We start from the raw sequence: 15,437 nt of genomic DNA, 5'->3' as shown, positions 1-15,437 counted from the left end.
TTCAAATTTGAAGAATTAAGAGATCACATCTAGGACAGTAACTCCATAATCTTTTGGCACTGTAAACGAGGGCCTTTGGTACGGGGTTGCCCACACATGCCTGAGGGGCATCACAGTGCGCAAACTTTGGGCGCTGACAACCAATGACCTCACTCTCCCAATTGTATGAACAGCACCTAATGATCAATCATCAAGCAACCACACCAACGACCAACTCGGCCTGTCACACGATACATCGAGTCGTGTGATATCAAATTGACTACTTCTATTCTTGCTGACGGTCTGTACTACTGAGATTTGACATTCTTTTTTTTTTTTTTGCTTGGCGCCATTCATCGTGAACCATCAAAGCCCCGGCCGAGAAAAAAGAATACAAGGGAAACCCCACCAGGAAGGAGGAGGTGTAAGGGGAACAAGGCTTGTATCAACGTCTGGGAAGAGACAGATCATGAGCGAGCTGCAGAAGAAGTGGGCAAAAGCAAGACTTTCCAACACGATGCAAGCGCACGCCTACGCACCAAGCCAAGCCATGGGGACCACGGCAATGCCAATCCCAGCAACGACATTACAGCCACCTGTTGGTCTTCCCGACTTCAATGAGCTGGATGAAGAAGATGAAGACCAGTTTGGTTCTCTCTCATCTATTCCAAACCACCCACAAGATGACGACTCCTCGTCAGCATCTTCAGTCTCATCAACCGGCACAGTAATCCCATCACCGGGTAGAGCTCTGTTTGCAAGGCCACAAGGGTATGTTCACCCTAACTCACCCATTCTGATATCAACTTCTAACTAACACCCTCCTCAGAGTTCCAACCCGCTCGTCCTTAGACCCAATCCCCTGGACAACCTACTTTGAACGTGAACTCTCCCTCCTCTCAACAGACGGGACCATAACCTACCACGTCTACCTCACCTCCCCTGATCCCCCTACCCCTTCAACCACCAACAACCCAGCACCAGGAGCCAAACCATCCACCGGCGGTCCCCTCTTCGTAACCCACCACGGCGCCGGCTCCTCCGCCCTCTCCTTCGCCGTCCTCGGCTCTGAAATTCGCAAACGTCTCCCCTCAGCCGGCATCCTCTCCCTCGATGCCCGCGGCCACGGCCTAACAACCATCACCTCCCCCAGCCCCAACGAACCAACCGACCTCTCCCTCGGTACTCTATCCCAAGACCTCTGCAATGCAATCCTCCTCACGGCCAAAGCCATGTCCTGGCCTGACATCCCCCCTCTCATCCTAGTAGGCCATTCTCTAGGCGGAGCCGTCGTCACCGAACTCGCCTACCAACCCCTTCTTCCCCCTTCAGTTTCCCTACTGGGATACGCAGTACTCGATGTTGTCGAAGGCTCAGCCCTAGACGCCTTGCAGTCAATGCAGACATACCTCAGCACCCGGCCACAGGGGTTTCATTCATTAAAGGAAGGCATAGAATGGCATGTTAGGTCACGAACAATAAGAAATAGCGTCAGTGCGAGGGTTAGTGTCCCTGCTCTACTAGTCGATACCACCACCACAACCACACAACCACAGCAACAGCCACCCTCAACGAAGGTGTCAAAACCGTGGAAATGGCGGACGGATCTTAGTTCTACCCAGCCGTTTTGGCAAGGGTGGTTTGTGGGATTGAGCAAGAAGTTTCTGGGGCAAGGGGCGACGGGATTGGGGAAGGGGGCGGGGAAGATGTTGCTTTTGGCGGGGACGGATAGGTTGGATACCGAGTTGACTATTGGGCAGATGCAGGGTGTGTTTTACCTTTCTATACGTGAGAAATGAGAGGTGATGGTTGCTGACAGAAACAAAAATAGGGAAATATGCTCTCCAGGTGTTTCCTGAGGCGGGGCACTTTATTCATGAGGACTTGCCTGAGAAGACGGCGGTGGCGCTGGTGGACTTTTACAGAAGGAATGACAGGAGTGCGTTGGTGTTGCCGCCGAAGGTGTCGGAGTTGTTGGCGCAGGGGAGGAGGGTTTAGGGTGGGGGTGGGGATGCGTAATCATGATGGGATGAAAGGGAATACATATGGGGTTGTGTAATGTGAATATGGAAACCATTGCGGAAAGTTCATAATTTGTTCATCGGTTTGGTTACTGTTCAAAGTCCGTGGATTTGTCCATCTCCACGAGGCAAGAGATCAAACGCTAAACCGTATCTATATTTTCCATTCCATATGCTGCCTGCCCGTCTATTTTGTATATCTACCAACCATGCTCGCCCATAACTCAAATATAATACAAGGGGTATATCCATCTCCAAATCACAACCAACTCAGTTTACGCTGCCTGAGCAAGAGCAGGCCCGTCCTGTTGGGCAACTGGCTCAGCAACCACCACCACCTTCTCTTTCTTGACCTCCTTTGCCCCATCAACCTCATCCTCACTCTTCCTCTTCTTCTCATTCTTCCCCTTCACCTGCTGTTGCTGCCCCTTCTTCCCCTTGCCCTCCTTCTTTGGCGCCCACCCCCCCAACCTCAACACCTCATCCGTCCTCCTCGCCATCTCCATCATCTCCTCAAACCCCATCACCTTAACCAACTCCTCATAACTCTTCCCCTGCGCGCACATGGTCTTATAAACCGGCTCCCGCCCCGGCACAATCTGACTGAGCGTAAACTTGGTATTACTCATCTTATTCTCCACCTCCATCGCAAACCTCACCAGCTCCCTCGCATATTGCTCCCACGTTGTCTTCTCCTCCCCCTCCTTCAAAAACACATTCGGATTCTTCTCCGCCGCCGTCGCAATCATTGCCCCGTCCACCCTGAACTCCTCCATGAGCTTATACCCATCCCGCCTGTCCGCCACATCCCCATTCACCACGCACGCCACCCCCGCCTCGCGACAGATGTACCCAATCATCCTCAACTGCCCCCTTATCGCCCGTTCTCTCGGTCGCATAGGCGTAGTCCGGCAGTGGATCGTCAGCCCCGTGATCCCCGTCCCTACCAACCTCCTAACCAACGCCTCCGTCTTCTCCGGTGTCTCCAGCAATCTAATCTTCACCGAGATCCCAATCCCAAACTCGGGGATGATATGCCTCGTAAGATTCTCCAGGATGGCAACAAGCTTATCCGGCGTCTGCAACAGCGCAGCGCCCATCCCGCCCGACGTAGAGAAAGGCTTTGGACAGCCGGCGTTGACGTCTATCCCAGCCACATCCCCCGCCACCAGCCTCGCCGCCGCGAGCGCTCTATCCGGGTCAGAGGTTCCAATCTGGAAGACCAGCTTTCCCTTTTCTCTTGTTGGGTCAAGCCGGAAGATGACGTTCTCGTCGTAACCGGCTTTGTTGTGGGCTTGGGAGGGGGGGCGGGTCCATTCGATGCAGGAGGTTCGGGGGTTGGTGCGCCGGGTGGTGCCGATGAGGGAGTGGTCGACTGTTTCTGGGCCTGTTTTATCAATCACACCTTGTTAGCAAAGAAATGTAAAGAAAGGAAGGGAGAGGGAACATACCCCATACTAAATCAGCCCCGTACTTGAGCGCCAGCAACCTGGCCGGCAGCTCCCCCGATCGTACCATTGGCGCGAGAACAATCTTGCCTCTGTAGTCGACGCCGTTGGGGGGGATGGGCACCCTCCTTGCGAGGACATCTTTGGGAAGGGAGGAGATGCACCATTTTACTGCGTTCTCTGCCGCGGCGGCTTCTTCGGGGGTGCGCCCGACAGCATTGGCGGGAGATGTGGTTTCTTGGATGGTGACATCTGGTTCGGTTGGTGGCATGGCAACCTCTGCCGCCGTCGAAGCCATCGTTCGAAGGGGGTTCGACGTCCTGATCGCAAATGTAGTAGTAGTGGGGGCAGCGGCGGTAACTCTTGCAACAGCGGGAACGGAAACGGTTGGCAGCAGTCGAGACAGGATCCGTGAGTGGTGGCTGAGTGACCTGAAAGCCATCGACTAGCTAGCTAGCTGGTGCGATCAGTCGGCGGGCTGATCAAGAAGGAGGAAGGCTTGCGACCAGAGAGGAAAAATAACTTTTTGGCTGGCTGGCGAACCGATCCAATTGCGCGCGCTGGTGTGCAGCTCAAAGGTGGGATGAAATTCCTTATCTTATCGGTAAAAAGTGAAGCTGTGCTTAGTGTACAACAACCCTAACCCTCTTTTAAGTTCTTGGAACGAATAGGGGTTCGCTGCCATGACAACCACTAATCTGAAATCGGTGGGACAAATATCGCAAAAGAGGACTGATGGTTCTTAGTCGATGTTATTGTACTCACTGTGATCCTTCATTCTGTAATGCAAGTATTACCACATGGCGAAAAGCTTGAGCGGTTTATTGTCCCCGAGATCAATCTTAAAGAGAAACAAATCCGCACCATGGTGTTGGGATTACGCTCAGTCTGATCCCGATTTCGCTGGTAACCTTGCCGCGAATATATATCCTCAAACCCGAGAGAGACTCCGGTACGTACGGATACCACCGTGTCCGTGGAACTGGCTTCCCCCTCAGATCAGAAGCAGGTGACCCAAGCACTGCCACTTGGAACTGTTCTGTGAGTCTACTGCCCCGAAAGATTCCCATGGAGATTAGCCATGGCAGAATGACAATTCCAATATCCAATCTGATGTGAACATTCCCTCCTCACAGTATCACAATCCAGTGTCATCACATTTGTCACTGAGAATATTCTTTTCACTTGGTTCAGGATACTGGCGGCGACATCACAGCACAAAACCCACCCAGCAAAATTACCAAGTGCCATAGTCATCCATCATTGGACATCCGAGGGAGAGATCTATCTATCTAGACGCAGCCTCGTATGATGAGAATCCCATCCCACCAACCTTGGACAGCTGACTTACCTGCACGAAGGGATCGACCCTGACTTTCCCCCCCGATCTGTATCACCGCATGTGGTGCATCCCAACCCCTCACGTTGCGGTATCACGTAAATCGAGACACGTACACAGACGAGCCTTGGTGCTGGGAAAGGGGCTTTCCTACCTGCAGCCAGCCGAAACTATTCATGGATGGGGTATGAAATCCAAGGCCGAGCGGGTATGGGCCGATGCCAGCGTGCTGATTGAGAAGTTGAATACCTCCAAAAAAAAAAACCAGCAGTGCACTTTTACTTGAGAACTACGCGGCATATCAGGCGACCTATGCTGAAGCCTGAATAGACATTTTGACGGCCAGCCTTTTGGATGCCGGGAACCGGATATAGCCCCCACGTCGCCATAGGCGGCATACAAGGCGAGGCTGTACGGCGGGCTGAGCTGTAGGCTTGAGGAGAGAGACATGCAAGAAAACAGGCTTTGCTTTCAAAATATCAGTGAATCTCCCATCCGTCAAAAACTACTTCCAAATAATAACTTTTGCACATGCATACCTTACCACCGTAGCCTGTTCTCAATTATTCGAAGCAAGAGCACTGTTGAAACATTTGCGCGAGAAAGAAGAGGAACAAAAGGACAAAACAAAGCTCGTTGATGATGCCACAACAGATACCTTGGGTGATATAATCACAGCTGAAACGGTCAGTTTCGACACTTCGATTGTTGCAGACATCCAGTTTCCAGGCAGGAGCTACCAAGACCCCGTTTCAAGCTTACCAGCCGTGTTCCCATGGCACAACCCGACACCATGTGAAAAGTGCGATGAGAAGATGATGACTACAAGAAAGGACACTGGCAGTACAGCAGATGCTCACTCCGAAGACCAAGCATATATAACCGACCATGTGAGTCTGAAATGTGCATTTGATACATAAACCTCCTCGGATGTTACACCATTGTTGATAGCTAGGCTGACACCAAATGTAGTGTGTTTTCGATATGCAATATGCCTTCTTCGTAACGATGGGTGGGCTCACAGCGAGGCATCAAGAAAGCGACATAGATGAAGGGCACAAAATGCGCACATGTATCATCTCTGTCCATCTTGCAAAGGAGGTAGCAGATCAAGATGTCAAAGCACTGATGCTGCCAAGGTCCTTCAAAATGCATCAGAGCAAGGCGGACTTCTTCAAGAAATCGCTGGTTGTTATCCAAGTTAGTTGGGTGATTATTGAGTGTGCTGCGCGCAAGGTATATGGCTTACCACTCAGTCTGTTGGAGCTGCGCATTATGGTACATGTGGTTTGTGCAATTTTGATGTATGCCTTTTGGTTTAATGTAAGTCATCTTCGACCCTATGACGAAGGTACCATTATTGGCTGCCCGTGTAGCCCTTGTGGCTGTACTCAGATTGCTTATCTGTGATCAGAAACCCCTTGACCCCCAAGGCTCCTACGAAGTCAAAGACCGAAACGCCATGAGAACTATCCACAAAGTGGCCAAAGAACAGACTCACTTTTCTATAGAAACCATGGCAATATTCTCAACTTTCAGCACAAACTCGTACCCAAAGACCCCTTCGACTTCCTCCTCGAAGCCCTGGCCTATGTCTATCGTCACAAGTTAGCAGTATTTAGCTCTCTCGTCCTACCTGTGGCCTACGGCGGTGTCCATTTTTCGGCTTGGAACTTCGAATTTCCCACTGTTCAAGAGGCCGTTATCTGGAAGGTATCCTCCATTATCATCGCATCTACTGGACCCAGCTCTGATATTGGCCACACTCTTTGCAGCCGCTTTTTCTTGGCTGATTCTCGGTGTGATTACATGTGTCTTTGGAAGGAGCTGGTGCGACGAACCAGAGCATTACGACTCGGATGATGAAGTCGCAGTGTTAGGCCAGGCGGTTATGCCCCTTCTCATCACCCCTTTCATATTCGGTATCACCTTGCTAATTGTGATGCTGGCCGCCCGCGTGTTTTTGGTAGTGGAGGTCTTCATCAGTTTACGGGCCGCACCTCTAGGTGTGTTTTACAGTCCTGCTTGGGTTGAAATGTTACCGCATGTATGATAGACAAAGGCGATACTTTGGGTCTTGGGTCTGGTAATAGTAATGGTTCCTTGGAGTAGTCGCTTGCAACTGGATACCTGAGTGGCCTTAGAAGTCTGATAACCCCCCTCCTTGCTACCAATCCCTGCATGCAAGATCCCATCCTGCCACAAGCAATCCAGACCTCGAAACAGTTGTCTCGGGAAGTCTCGGTCTGAGAACAAAAAAAAGCCCAGACACAAAGAATGTCTCTCAGTTCCCTGGAGGTGCCGGCTGTCCGACCACCCGACTTGGCGGTTGCCACCGCCGGTTCATGGATCCGGCCTTGTCTTCCACAATAATCCCGGCTCCCGGCCCCGGTCCACGTGTTGATGTAGACCCGGCTGCCTCCTTCTGAATTCATGTCGAACATTTTTACTAAAGCCGGTGGTGAGCGGGCGGTTTGCATTACCATTTTCGTTCGTCGGTTACTCCATGTGCAGATCAATGCACGTAGGGAACTTCTCCTCCGTTGTCTGTGGACACCCGAGCCATGTCGGACCCCACGTGGAGTATCGAACAGAGCTACTGTGTGGTCGTTCATGGCCCTTCATCAGAGATATAAAACGCACCAGACGGTCAATCCTTTTCCCTTCCGCTTGCTAAGTGGAATATGGGTGCCGCCATTGGCCGTCCTCCACCGCTGTCAACACCCCGGAACGGTTGATCAGATCCAGAGGACATTCCCTGTGATGTCTTGATCACGTGCCAGAGGTTTTGGTAGAAGGGATATCGGATATGGCCGTGATTCGCCCGGTGTTAACCCCTATACGAGCAAAGAACTGCCTGGTCCAGGGACGGATTCCAGCTGCGGTGAGAGAACGACAGTATAATGGGCTTGACGGGATGTCAGCCCCTTGCCGATCGGCTGGTTCATCCGACAGACATGCTTGGGATTCTCCAAGGAGCTTTTGTTTCACCTTTTCAGGACTTTCAGGTCTCAACAGCTGTGGGCATCAGGTGATATGTGGACTTACCAAGCAAAGAATGAGACAGTTTTATGTGTGCCATGGACCATGGACATGCTGCTTGGCAAGCGTTTTTCAACAATAACAGTGCGATCTCAGCTGTCAGTATAGGTGCCATAAAGCCATTGACGTTGCTTGAGCCACATGGCTCTTTTACCTTCCGTTTTTTGGGATTTTTGTTGTAAGGGTTGGCGGTAAGGGTCTAGCAAGGAGACAAAAGAATGGGATGGCAATGCGCCTCAGGCAAACTCCCCATGTGCCCCATGACGTCAGTGGCTGAAGATAACTGGTCAGTGCGGCCGCGGGGTTGGCGAACACTCGCTTCGAATGCTGCCCTGAAGATATTGACTTTGACTTGAAGCATCAGCTTGAGGAAGTGAAAAAAGATAGACTCACCAGGAGGAGATCGCTAGGAGCATGCAAATCCTTTCAGGATCGGGGGTTTTGGCGGCCACGGACGGCTTGCCCCGTAAATGGTGGGAAGCTGTCGGTCGACCCTGTCGATCAGATTGCCTTGGAAAGCTGCTTGGTTGCTGGAATAGGTACGGGAATGTTTTTTGAATGCGAAACGAAACGACGGATAATATTCGGAATTGAGTAATGGATGGTGTGGGATATCGCCGCAGTGATGCTAGGATAGAGATGTGAGACTCTCACGGACCTTCAAGCGTCAAACCAATGAGCTCTGAAGCATGAGAACCATGTGCCGGCCTTCATTTGGAACGCTGCATTTCCGTGTGACGATGTGGGCGAAGAAGACACAGGCTTGAAGCGCCCAAAAGATAGAGCCACAGCGAGACACGCCTGTGTCTGGAGCCCCGCAGTGGCGTCCGAAGCAAGCGAGAACTCATCAGGCAAAAAAAAAAGGTCGCTCGAGCTTTCGCGCTTTCCCATCAGGCACTCAGAGAAAATGCATGTTGCCTGAGGCCCTACCGCGCACCATCTGCAACCCCCGAGCGGGGAAGCTCACACGGCACAGCTGCATGTCTCTAGCAACGGAGCACTCACCTCTCTTTGGACAAGCACCACCTGCACCACCTGCACCACCAAGACAGAAGAGGGGGGGAGGGGGGGTAGGGAGGCGTCACGGAGACATCAGATAGATCAGATAGTTCAGATAAACCCCAAACTGGCGACGCCTGAAGAAACGGGAACGTTGTAAATGTCGGGCCGCTACGGTTGTTAGTGCACAGCAACGCGAACCGACAGTTCGGGAAGAGTGGGTGAGTAGGTGGGCAGATTGGGCGTGTCCCGAGTCAGGACGAGGCCAGAGCAGCAGTCTCTTTTAGCTGCCCGCCCAGGCTACTGTCTGACAGGTGGCTAGGACCTATTTCTTGATTTGAACGGCGGGATCCATTAGGTCCCTAGGTACTTGTAGTGTGCTTGCTGTAGACAGACACCACCTGAAAGACATGTCGGTGTAGAGAAGCCATCCATTCAACATTCAGCTCTTCTGTTCGAGACAAGACAACGGCACAACGGCTCGCCCACCACCCTACCACTATCTATCGCCGTATTATCTATCACTCTTCGTACTGCCACTAAAAAAAAGGGCGGTTGTGCAGGGAATTGACAGGGAAGCGTCGATCCCTTGCCCTCCTCGGCGACCCGACCGGCCCCCCAGACTACCCCATTTTCTCAATCCTCCTCCTCTCTTCACGTCTCCTCCTCCCTGTTCCCACTCCTACCCTCAAAGACGCCCGAGTCCTTTGCTGCTGCCTCACCCTTTCACCAGGCCGCACAAGTCCAACAGGACGACGAGGGGCTGAACAAAGCTCTCCTCACAATACACCCGCGTCTCCGCTTCGCCTAGACCCTACGCACGGCGGTTTCGGCCCATTTGGACGACTACAGTCCAACTCAACTTTTTGCAAGACCCTTTTTTTGCCTTCCCCGACACTCTGGTGCCGTTACCCGACGACGACATCTGCGCAACTCGGCCACACCATCCGAGCCTCTGTGCGTCTTGCAATCCGCCTGTCGCCTGTCGCCTGTCGCCTGTCATCCCATCGTCGCCCGTCGCATTCCCATCGCTCAAAGGGTCGTGTAATCCACATACTGCACCTGGACTCGCCGCCAATTCAGTATTCCCCGCATGAGTTGCACCTACGCCGCCGACCACCTCGATAAGTCGTTCCCCACGACCCAAATCATTTTAACCGCCATCACCCCGCCGTCGCTACCCCCATTTTGTACCGTTTACCTCTCTGTCTCTCCCACCGCTGGCATCGCCCATCAGAGACAATATCACGGCTGCTGGGTCTAAACGGCCCTCTGTGCCGCAACCATGAGTGGCGAATCATCGCTAGCAGCTGTGACTGCTATTCTGAAAAGTCTCGCGACCGATCCGACCACGCCGCCTCTCTTGAATCTCCGCGTCAACACCCGCTTCAACATCCCTGGCGCTGATACTTCTGAAAAGCTCGAACTCGAGCTCGAACTTGCTGCGCTGGTTCTCCGTGTCCAGCATCTTCAGGCCCGTGCCAATACGACCACCTCGAGCCTGCTTCCCGACACCCCTGACGGAAATGGCCATCTCTCTCTGTCGGACGAAAGAGCAAGGGCTGGGAATTCTGGATATGCTGCTCCGCTACCGCGAGATGAGCTCCTCGACGAGGCTCTCGAAGGTTTGAGGGAGCATGTTGACGATCAGTCCAAGCTTCTCGACAGCCAGCGCCAGGAGCTGGATGGCGTAAATGCCCAGCTTCTCGAGCAGAAGCAGCTCCAGGAGAGGGCCCTTGCCATTATCGAGCAGGAAAGGGTCGCTACTCTGGAACGCGAGCTATGGAAGCATCAAAAGGCCAACGAGGCCTTCCAAAAGGCCCTGCGTGAGATTGGTGAAATCGTGACGGCTGTCGCCCGCGGTGATCTTTCCAAGAAGGTGCGGATGAACAGTGTTGAGATGGACCCCGAAATTACCACTTTCAAGCGTACCATCAACACCATGATGGATCAACTGCAAGTCTTCTCCAGCGAAGTGTCTCGTGTCGCCCGTGAAGTCGGTACCGAGGGTATCCTCGGTGGCCAGGCTCAAATCGAGGGTGTTGATGGAACTTGGAAAGAACTTACTGATAACGGTATGTTTGCTGGCACGGTAATGCATATTTCTGATAAGCGCTCAGACATACTGACTCTTTGCTAGTGAACGTCATGGCTCAAAACCTCACTGATCAAGGTACGAATCCCCCCTATCATGCAGGTAAAGCATCGACTCGGCAGCGCTAACATTTCGCATAATAGTGCGTGAAATCGCCTCTGTTACCACCGCCGTAGCCCATGGTGATCTCACCAAGAAAATTGAACGCCCCGCCAAGGGAGAAATTCTACAGCTGCAACAAACGATCAACACCATGGTAGACCAACTGCGGACTTTTGCCTCTGAAGTCACACGCGTCGCCAGAGACGTCGGAACCGAAGGTATCCTGGGCGGCCAGGCTGATGTCGAAGGGGTACAGGGCATGTGGAACGAACTGACTGTCAACGTGAATGCCATGGCCAACAATCTGACTACACAAGTGCGAGATATCATCAAGGTTACCACGGCTGTCGCAAAGGGTGATTTGACGCAAAAGGTGCAGGCTGAGTGCCGCGGAGAAATCTTTGAACTGAAGAAAACGATCAACTCTATGGTGGACCAGCTCCAACAATTCGCACGGGAAGTTACCAAGATTGCCAGGGAAGTCGGAACCGAAGGGCGACTCGGCGGACAAGCAACGGTACATGATGTCCAGGGCACTTGGAGAGATCTTACGGAAAACGTCAACGGTATGGCTATGAATTTAACAACGCAGGTGCGAGAAATAGCAAAGGTCACTACGGCCGTCGCTCGGGGTGACCTTACCAAGAAGATTGGGGTCGAGGTGCAGGGTGAAATTTTGGATTTGAAGAACACCATCAACACCATGGTGGACCGCTTAGGAACATTCGCGTTTGAGGTCAGCAAGGTGGCCAGAGAGGTCGGCACGGATGGTACACTGGGCGGTCAGGCTCAGGTCGACAACGTAGAGGGCAAATGGAAAGACCTCACTGAAAACGTAAACACCATGGCCAGAAACCTTACATCACAGGTATGTCCCCGACTCCTTTTTCAACTGGCTACTTCATGCTGACAACCGATATAGGTCAGAGGGATTTCAACTGTCACACAAGCCATTGCCAATGGAGACATGAGCCGGAAGATCGACGTCGAAGCCAAGGGCGAGATACTCATTTTGAAGGAAACCATCAACAACATGGTTGACCGGCTTTCGATATTCTGTAACGAAGTGCAAAGGGTCGCCAAGGACGTCGGTGTCGACGGTATCATGGGTGGACAGGCCGATGTTGCTGGCCTGAAGGGAAGATGGAAGGAAATTACTACCGACGTCAACACCATGGCCAACAACTTGGTACGTTATCAAATATGCCGTTTTGGTGAAAATTCCTGCTGACTGGCCCAAACAGACGGCTCAAGTACGAGCATTTGGTGACATTACCAATGCCGCAACGGACGGGGATTTCACCAAGCTAGTTGAAGTCGAAGCGTCCGGTGAAATGGACGAGCTCAAGAAGAAGATTAACCAGATGGTGTACAACTTGAGAGACAGTATCCAGAGGAACACGCAGGCCAGAGAAGCAGCCGAGTTGGCCAACAAGACCAAATCCGAATTCCTTGCCAACATGTCCCACGAGATACGGACCCCAATGAACGGCATCATCGGTATGACACAGCTCACTCTCGATACCGACCTCACTCAGTATCAAAGGGAGATGCTCAACATTGTCAACTCGCTGGCCAACAGCCTGTTGACCATCATCGATGACATCTTGGATCTGTCCAAGATCGAAGCTAGGAGAATGGTTATCGAGGAAATTCCCTACACGCTGCGTGGAACTGTCTTCAATGCGCTCAAGACTCTCGCTGTTAAGGCAAACGAGAAGTTCCTAGATCTCACGTACCGAGTCAATAACTCGGTGCCAGACCACGTGGTGGGTGACTCGTTCAGGTTGCGCCAGATCATCCTGAACCTGGTGGGCAACGCCATCAAGTTCACCGAGCATGGCGAAGTCAGCTTGACCATTCAGAAGGCGTCTCACGTCCAGTGTGCGCCCTACGAGTACGCCATTGAGTTCATCGTGTCCGATACGGGAATAGGTATTCCGGCGGACAAGCTTGATCTCATTTTCGACACGTTCCAGCAGGCCGACGGCTCCATGACACGCAAGTTTGGCGGTACCGGATTGGGTCTCTCCATTTCCAAGAGACTGGTCAACCTGATGGGCGGCGACGTGTGGGTCAAGAGCGAGTACGGCAAGGGCAGCAAGTTCTACTTCACGTGCGTCGTCCGTCTCGCCAACGATGATGTTTCGCTCATTGCGAAGCAACTTACCCCCTACAAGGGCCACCAGGTACTGTTTATCGACAAGGGCAGGACCGGTCACGGATCCGAGATTGTCAGGATGCTCAAGGAGCTGAGCCTCGTGCCTATCGTTGTCGACTCGGAGAAGAGCCCCGCGCTGGAGAAGGCTCGGACTCAGCAAAATTCGCCATACGATGTCATCATTGTTGACTCGATCGAGGACGCTCGCAGATTGAGAGCGGTCGACGACTTCAAGTACCTGCCCATTGTGCTCTTGGCCCCTGTGGTTCACGTTTCGCTCAAGTCCTGCCTTGATCTGGGCATCACGTCGTATATGACCACGCCATGCCAGTTGATTGATCTCGGCAACGGCATGGTGCCTGCCTTGGAAAACCGCGCGACACCCTCGCTGGCGGATAATACCCGCTCGTTCGAGATTCTGTTAGCGGAAGACAACACGGTCAACCAGAGGCTTGCAGTCAAGATCCTGGAGAAGTACCATCATGTGGTTACCGTGGTTGGGAACGGCGAGGAAGCTGTTGAGGCTGTCAAGAGGAAGAAGTTTGATGTCATCTTGATGGATGTTCAGATGCCTATCATGGTACGTCGCCCCTTTTCAACTCGCAACGTTTGTGGAGACTAGCTAACGATTTACAACAGGGTGGATTCGAAGCCACATCCAAGATCCGCGAGTACGAGCGCAGCCTAGGCAGTCAGCGCACCCCCATCATCGCCCTGACGGCGCACGCCATGATGGGCGACAGAGAAAAGTGCATCCAGGCCCAGATGGACGAGTACCTCTCCAAGCCCCTCCAGCAAAACCACCTCATCCAGACCATCCTCAAGTGCGCCACGCTCGGCGGCCAGCTCCTGGAGAAGAACAGAGAGCGGGAGCTCGCCAGGGCGGCGGACGCGGTGACAGGGGGTCGGAGGGACAATGCCGCGCTGAATGCGTACCAGCAGAATGCCAGCAGCAACGCGGGCGCTGCGGCGGCGGCGGCGATCTCGGCTGCTTCTCATGTGAGGCCGAGCCTGGCGGCAACGAGGGGGATGACGGCCTCGGAGGCGCTGACGGCGGGACTGGAGAGCCCGAGCATTGTCACTGCTGATGCGGAGGACCCCTTGAAGGGAGGGGTTGGGAGGTCGAGTACTAGTCTGTCGGAGCCGAATATTCACCATCATAGCACTACTGCACCTAGGGGGCAGAAGTAGTGTTTTTTGATGGGTTTGGATTCTGGGGGTTCATTTTCAATATGTTTTGAGGCACTTTTTCCATCGATTTTTTTGAGGAGCAAAGAGCGGTATACTCTAGCTATTGTCTTTCAGGGCGAGCATGAGGTATTTCTGAAGGGGAAAAAAGCAAACAAAGGGCCAAGGGAGGGAAGAAGGGGGGTTTGGGGGTTGATGTGGGGGCTGAGTAGGTATGCGTGTGTGTGTGTGTGTGTGTGTGTGTGTGTGTGTGGTTTTGGGCTTTCGGTATCTCATGGTTTTGGGTAACATTGGGGCACATTTTTTCTTTTTGAAAGGGGTTGAAAGGGGTTTTTCTGGAATCGGGGGTTTCATGTCTTTTTTATTTTTTTATGTACTTCCATTTTTCTGTGTTTGGTTTTGTTGCGTGCGCTTTTAGTTTTGCTCCCTCATATTGGCTTGCTTGTTACTTGTGTTTCATTGTTTTTGTTTTGTTGCATGTGATACCTCCCCTCACAAACACGATTTTTTGGTTAGTAGAAAACGTTCTTTGGTGTGTGTGTTGGTGCATGAATGTCTGTGTGCTTTGAACGGATGATGTATGTGGAGGTAGAGGTGTGTTGACTTGCTTGGAAATCTTCTTGGTGTTAGGATAAGGATATGGTGAGGGAGGTGGGTGGAGGGAGGGGATGATATATAGCTAGGGAGGAAAGAAATGTTGATGACGACAACAGGCAAGAAACGAGAAACAATTAAGAATATAACGAGCGAGATGATTTTAGGCAGTTAGCTATTCTACTTTACTACTACCACCACCATTTTTACTTTTCTTCTCTGAAACATGTGAGGTACAATTCATCCACCAGCGTAGTAGTCCAAGCTGTGTTCTCGACTGGCAAAATGAAATTCAAGGGTGAATAAGTCTGTCCATAGAGTGATTTGGTGTGGAAGATCAAAAACCACAAAAATCGATCCGCCCAGGGGTCGAACCTGGAACCTCCTGATTAACTGATGGAATCGTAGTCAGACGCGCTGCCATTACGCCAGCGGACCTATTGGGATGATTTGTTGGAGTTTGTATCCG

At 52.3% G+C, this 15,437-nt stretch overlaps 4 protein-coding genes and 1 non-coding gene across 5 annotated transcripts; 3 read left to right on the top strand and 2 right to left on the bottom strand.

Annotated features, from left to right (window-relative positions):
- The first annotated feature begins 193 nt into the window (after positions 1–193).
- PPE1 (Protein phosphatase methylesterase 1) lies at positions 194–2,461 on the top strand. The gene is made up of 2 exons (XM_062885146.1): positions 194–1,746; positions 1,811–2,461. Exons 1-2 carry the CDS (start codon positions 1,212–1,214, stop codon positions 1,975–1,977), a joined length of 702 nt encoding a protein of 233 aa, XP_062748086.1. The 5' UTR covers positions 194–1,211; the 3' UTR covers positions 1,978–2,461.
- On the bottom strand, positions 2,128–4,725 carry dus2 (tRNA-dihydrouridine synthase 2). The gene is made up of 2 exons (XM_062885145.1): positions 3,452–4,725; positions 2,128–3,387 (listed from the first exon to the last, which is right to left on the bottom strand). Exons 1-2 carry the CDS (start codon positions 3,888–3,890, stop codon positions 2,276–2,278), a joined length of 1,551 nt encoding a protein of 516 aa, XP_062748085.1. The 5' UTR covers positions 3,891–4,725; the 3' UTR covers positions 2,128–2,275.
- Positions 4,726–5,043: 318 nt separating this feature from the next.
- Positions 5,044–6,399, top strand: QC762_107355 (uncharacterized protein; the record flags this gene model as incomplete). Its single annotated transcript, XM_062885144.1, has 2 exons — positions 5,044–6,110; positions 6,202–6,399. Exons 1-2 carry the CDS (start codon positions 5,772–5,774, stop codon positions 6,397–6,399), a joined length of 537 nt encoding a protein of 178 aa, XP_062748084.1. The 5' UTR covers positions 5,044–5,771.
- A 3,714-nt stretch (positions 6,400–10,113) lies between these two features.
- NIK1 (histidine kinase osmosensor) lies at positions 10,114–15,171 on the top strand (the record flags this gene model as incomplete). The annotated part of the gene is made up of 5 exons (XM_062885143.1): positions 10,114–10,903; positions 11,067–11,893; positions 11,948–12,214; positions 12,270–13,766; positions 13,826–15,171. 5 exons carry the CDS (start codon positions 10,114–10,116, stop codon positions 14,375–14,377), a joined length of 3,933 nt encoding a protein of 1,310 aa, XP_062748083.1. The 3' UTR covers positions 14,378–15,171.
- Positions 15,172–15,322: 151 nt separating this feature from the next.
- On the bottom strand, positions 15,323–15,406 carry QC762_0005460. The gene has a single exon. It is a non-coding gene; the product is annotated as a tRNA-Arg (tRNA).
- Between the last annotated feature and the right edge of the window lie 31 nt (positions 15,407–15,437).

The sequence above is a fragment of the Podospora pseudocomata genome (genome assembly GCF_035222375.1).
Source record: "Podospora pseudocomata strain CBS 415.72m chromosome 1 map unlocalized CBS415.72m_1, whole genome shotgun sequence".
Classification (NCBI taxonomy): Eukaryota; Fungi; Ascomycota; class Sordariomycetes; order Sordariales; family Podosporaceae; genus Podospora; species Podospora pseudocomata.
Note: the sequence above shows the minus strand (reverse complement) of the source record. Positions and strands in the feature narration are given on the sequence as shown.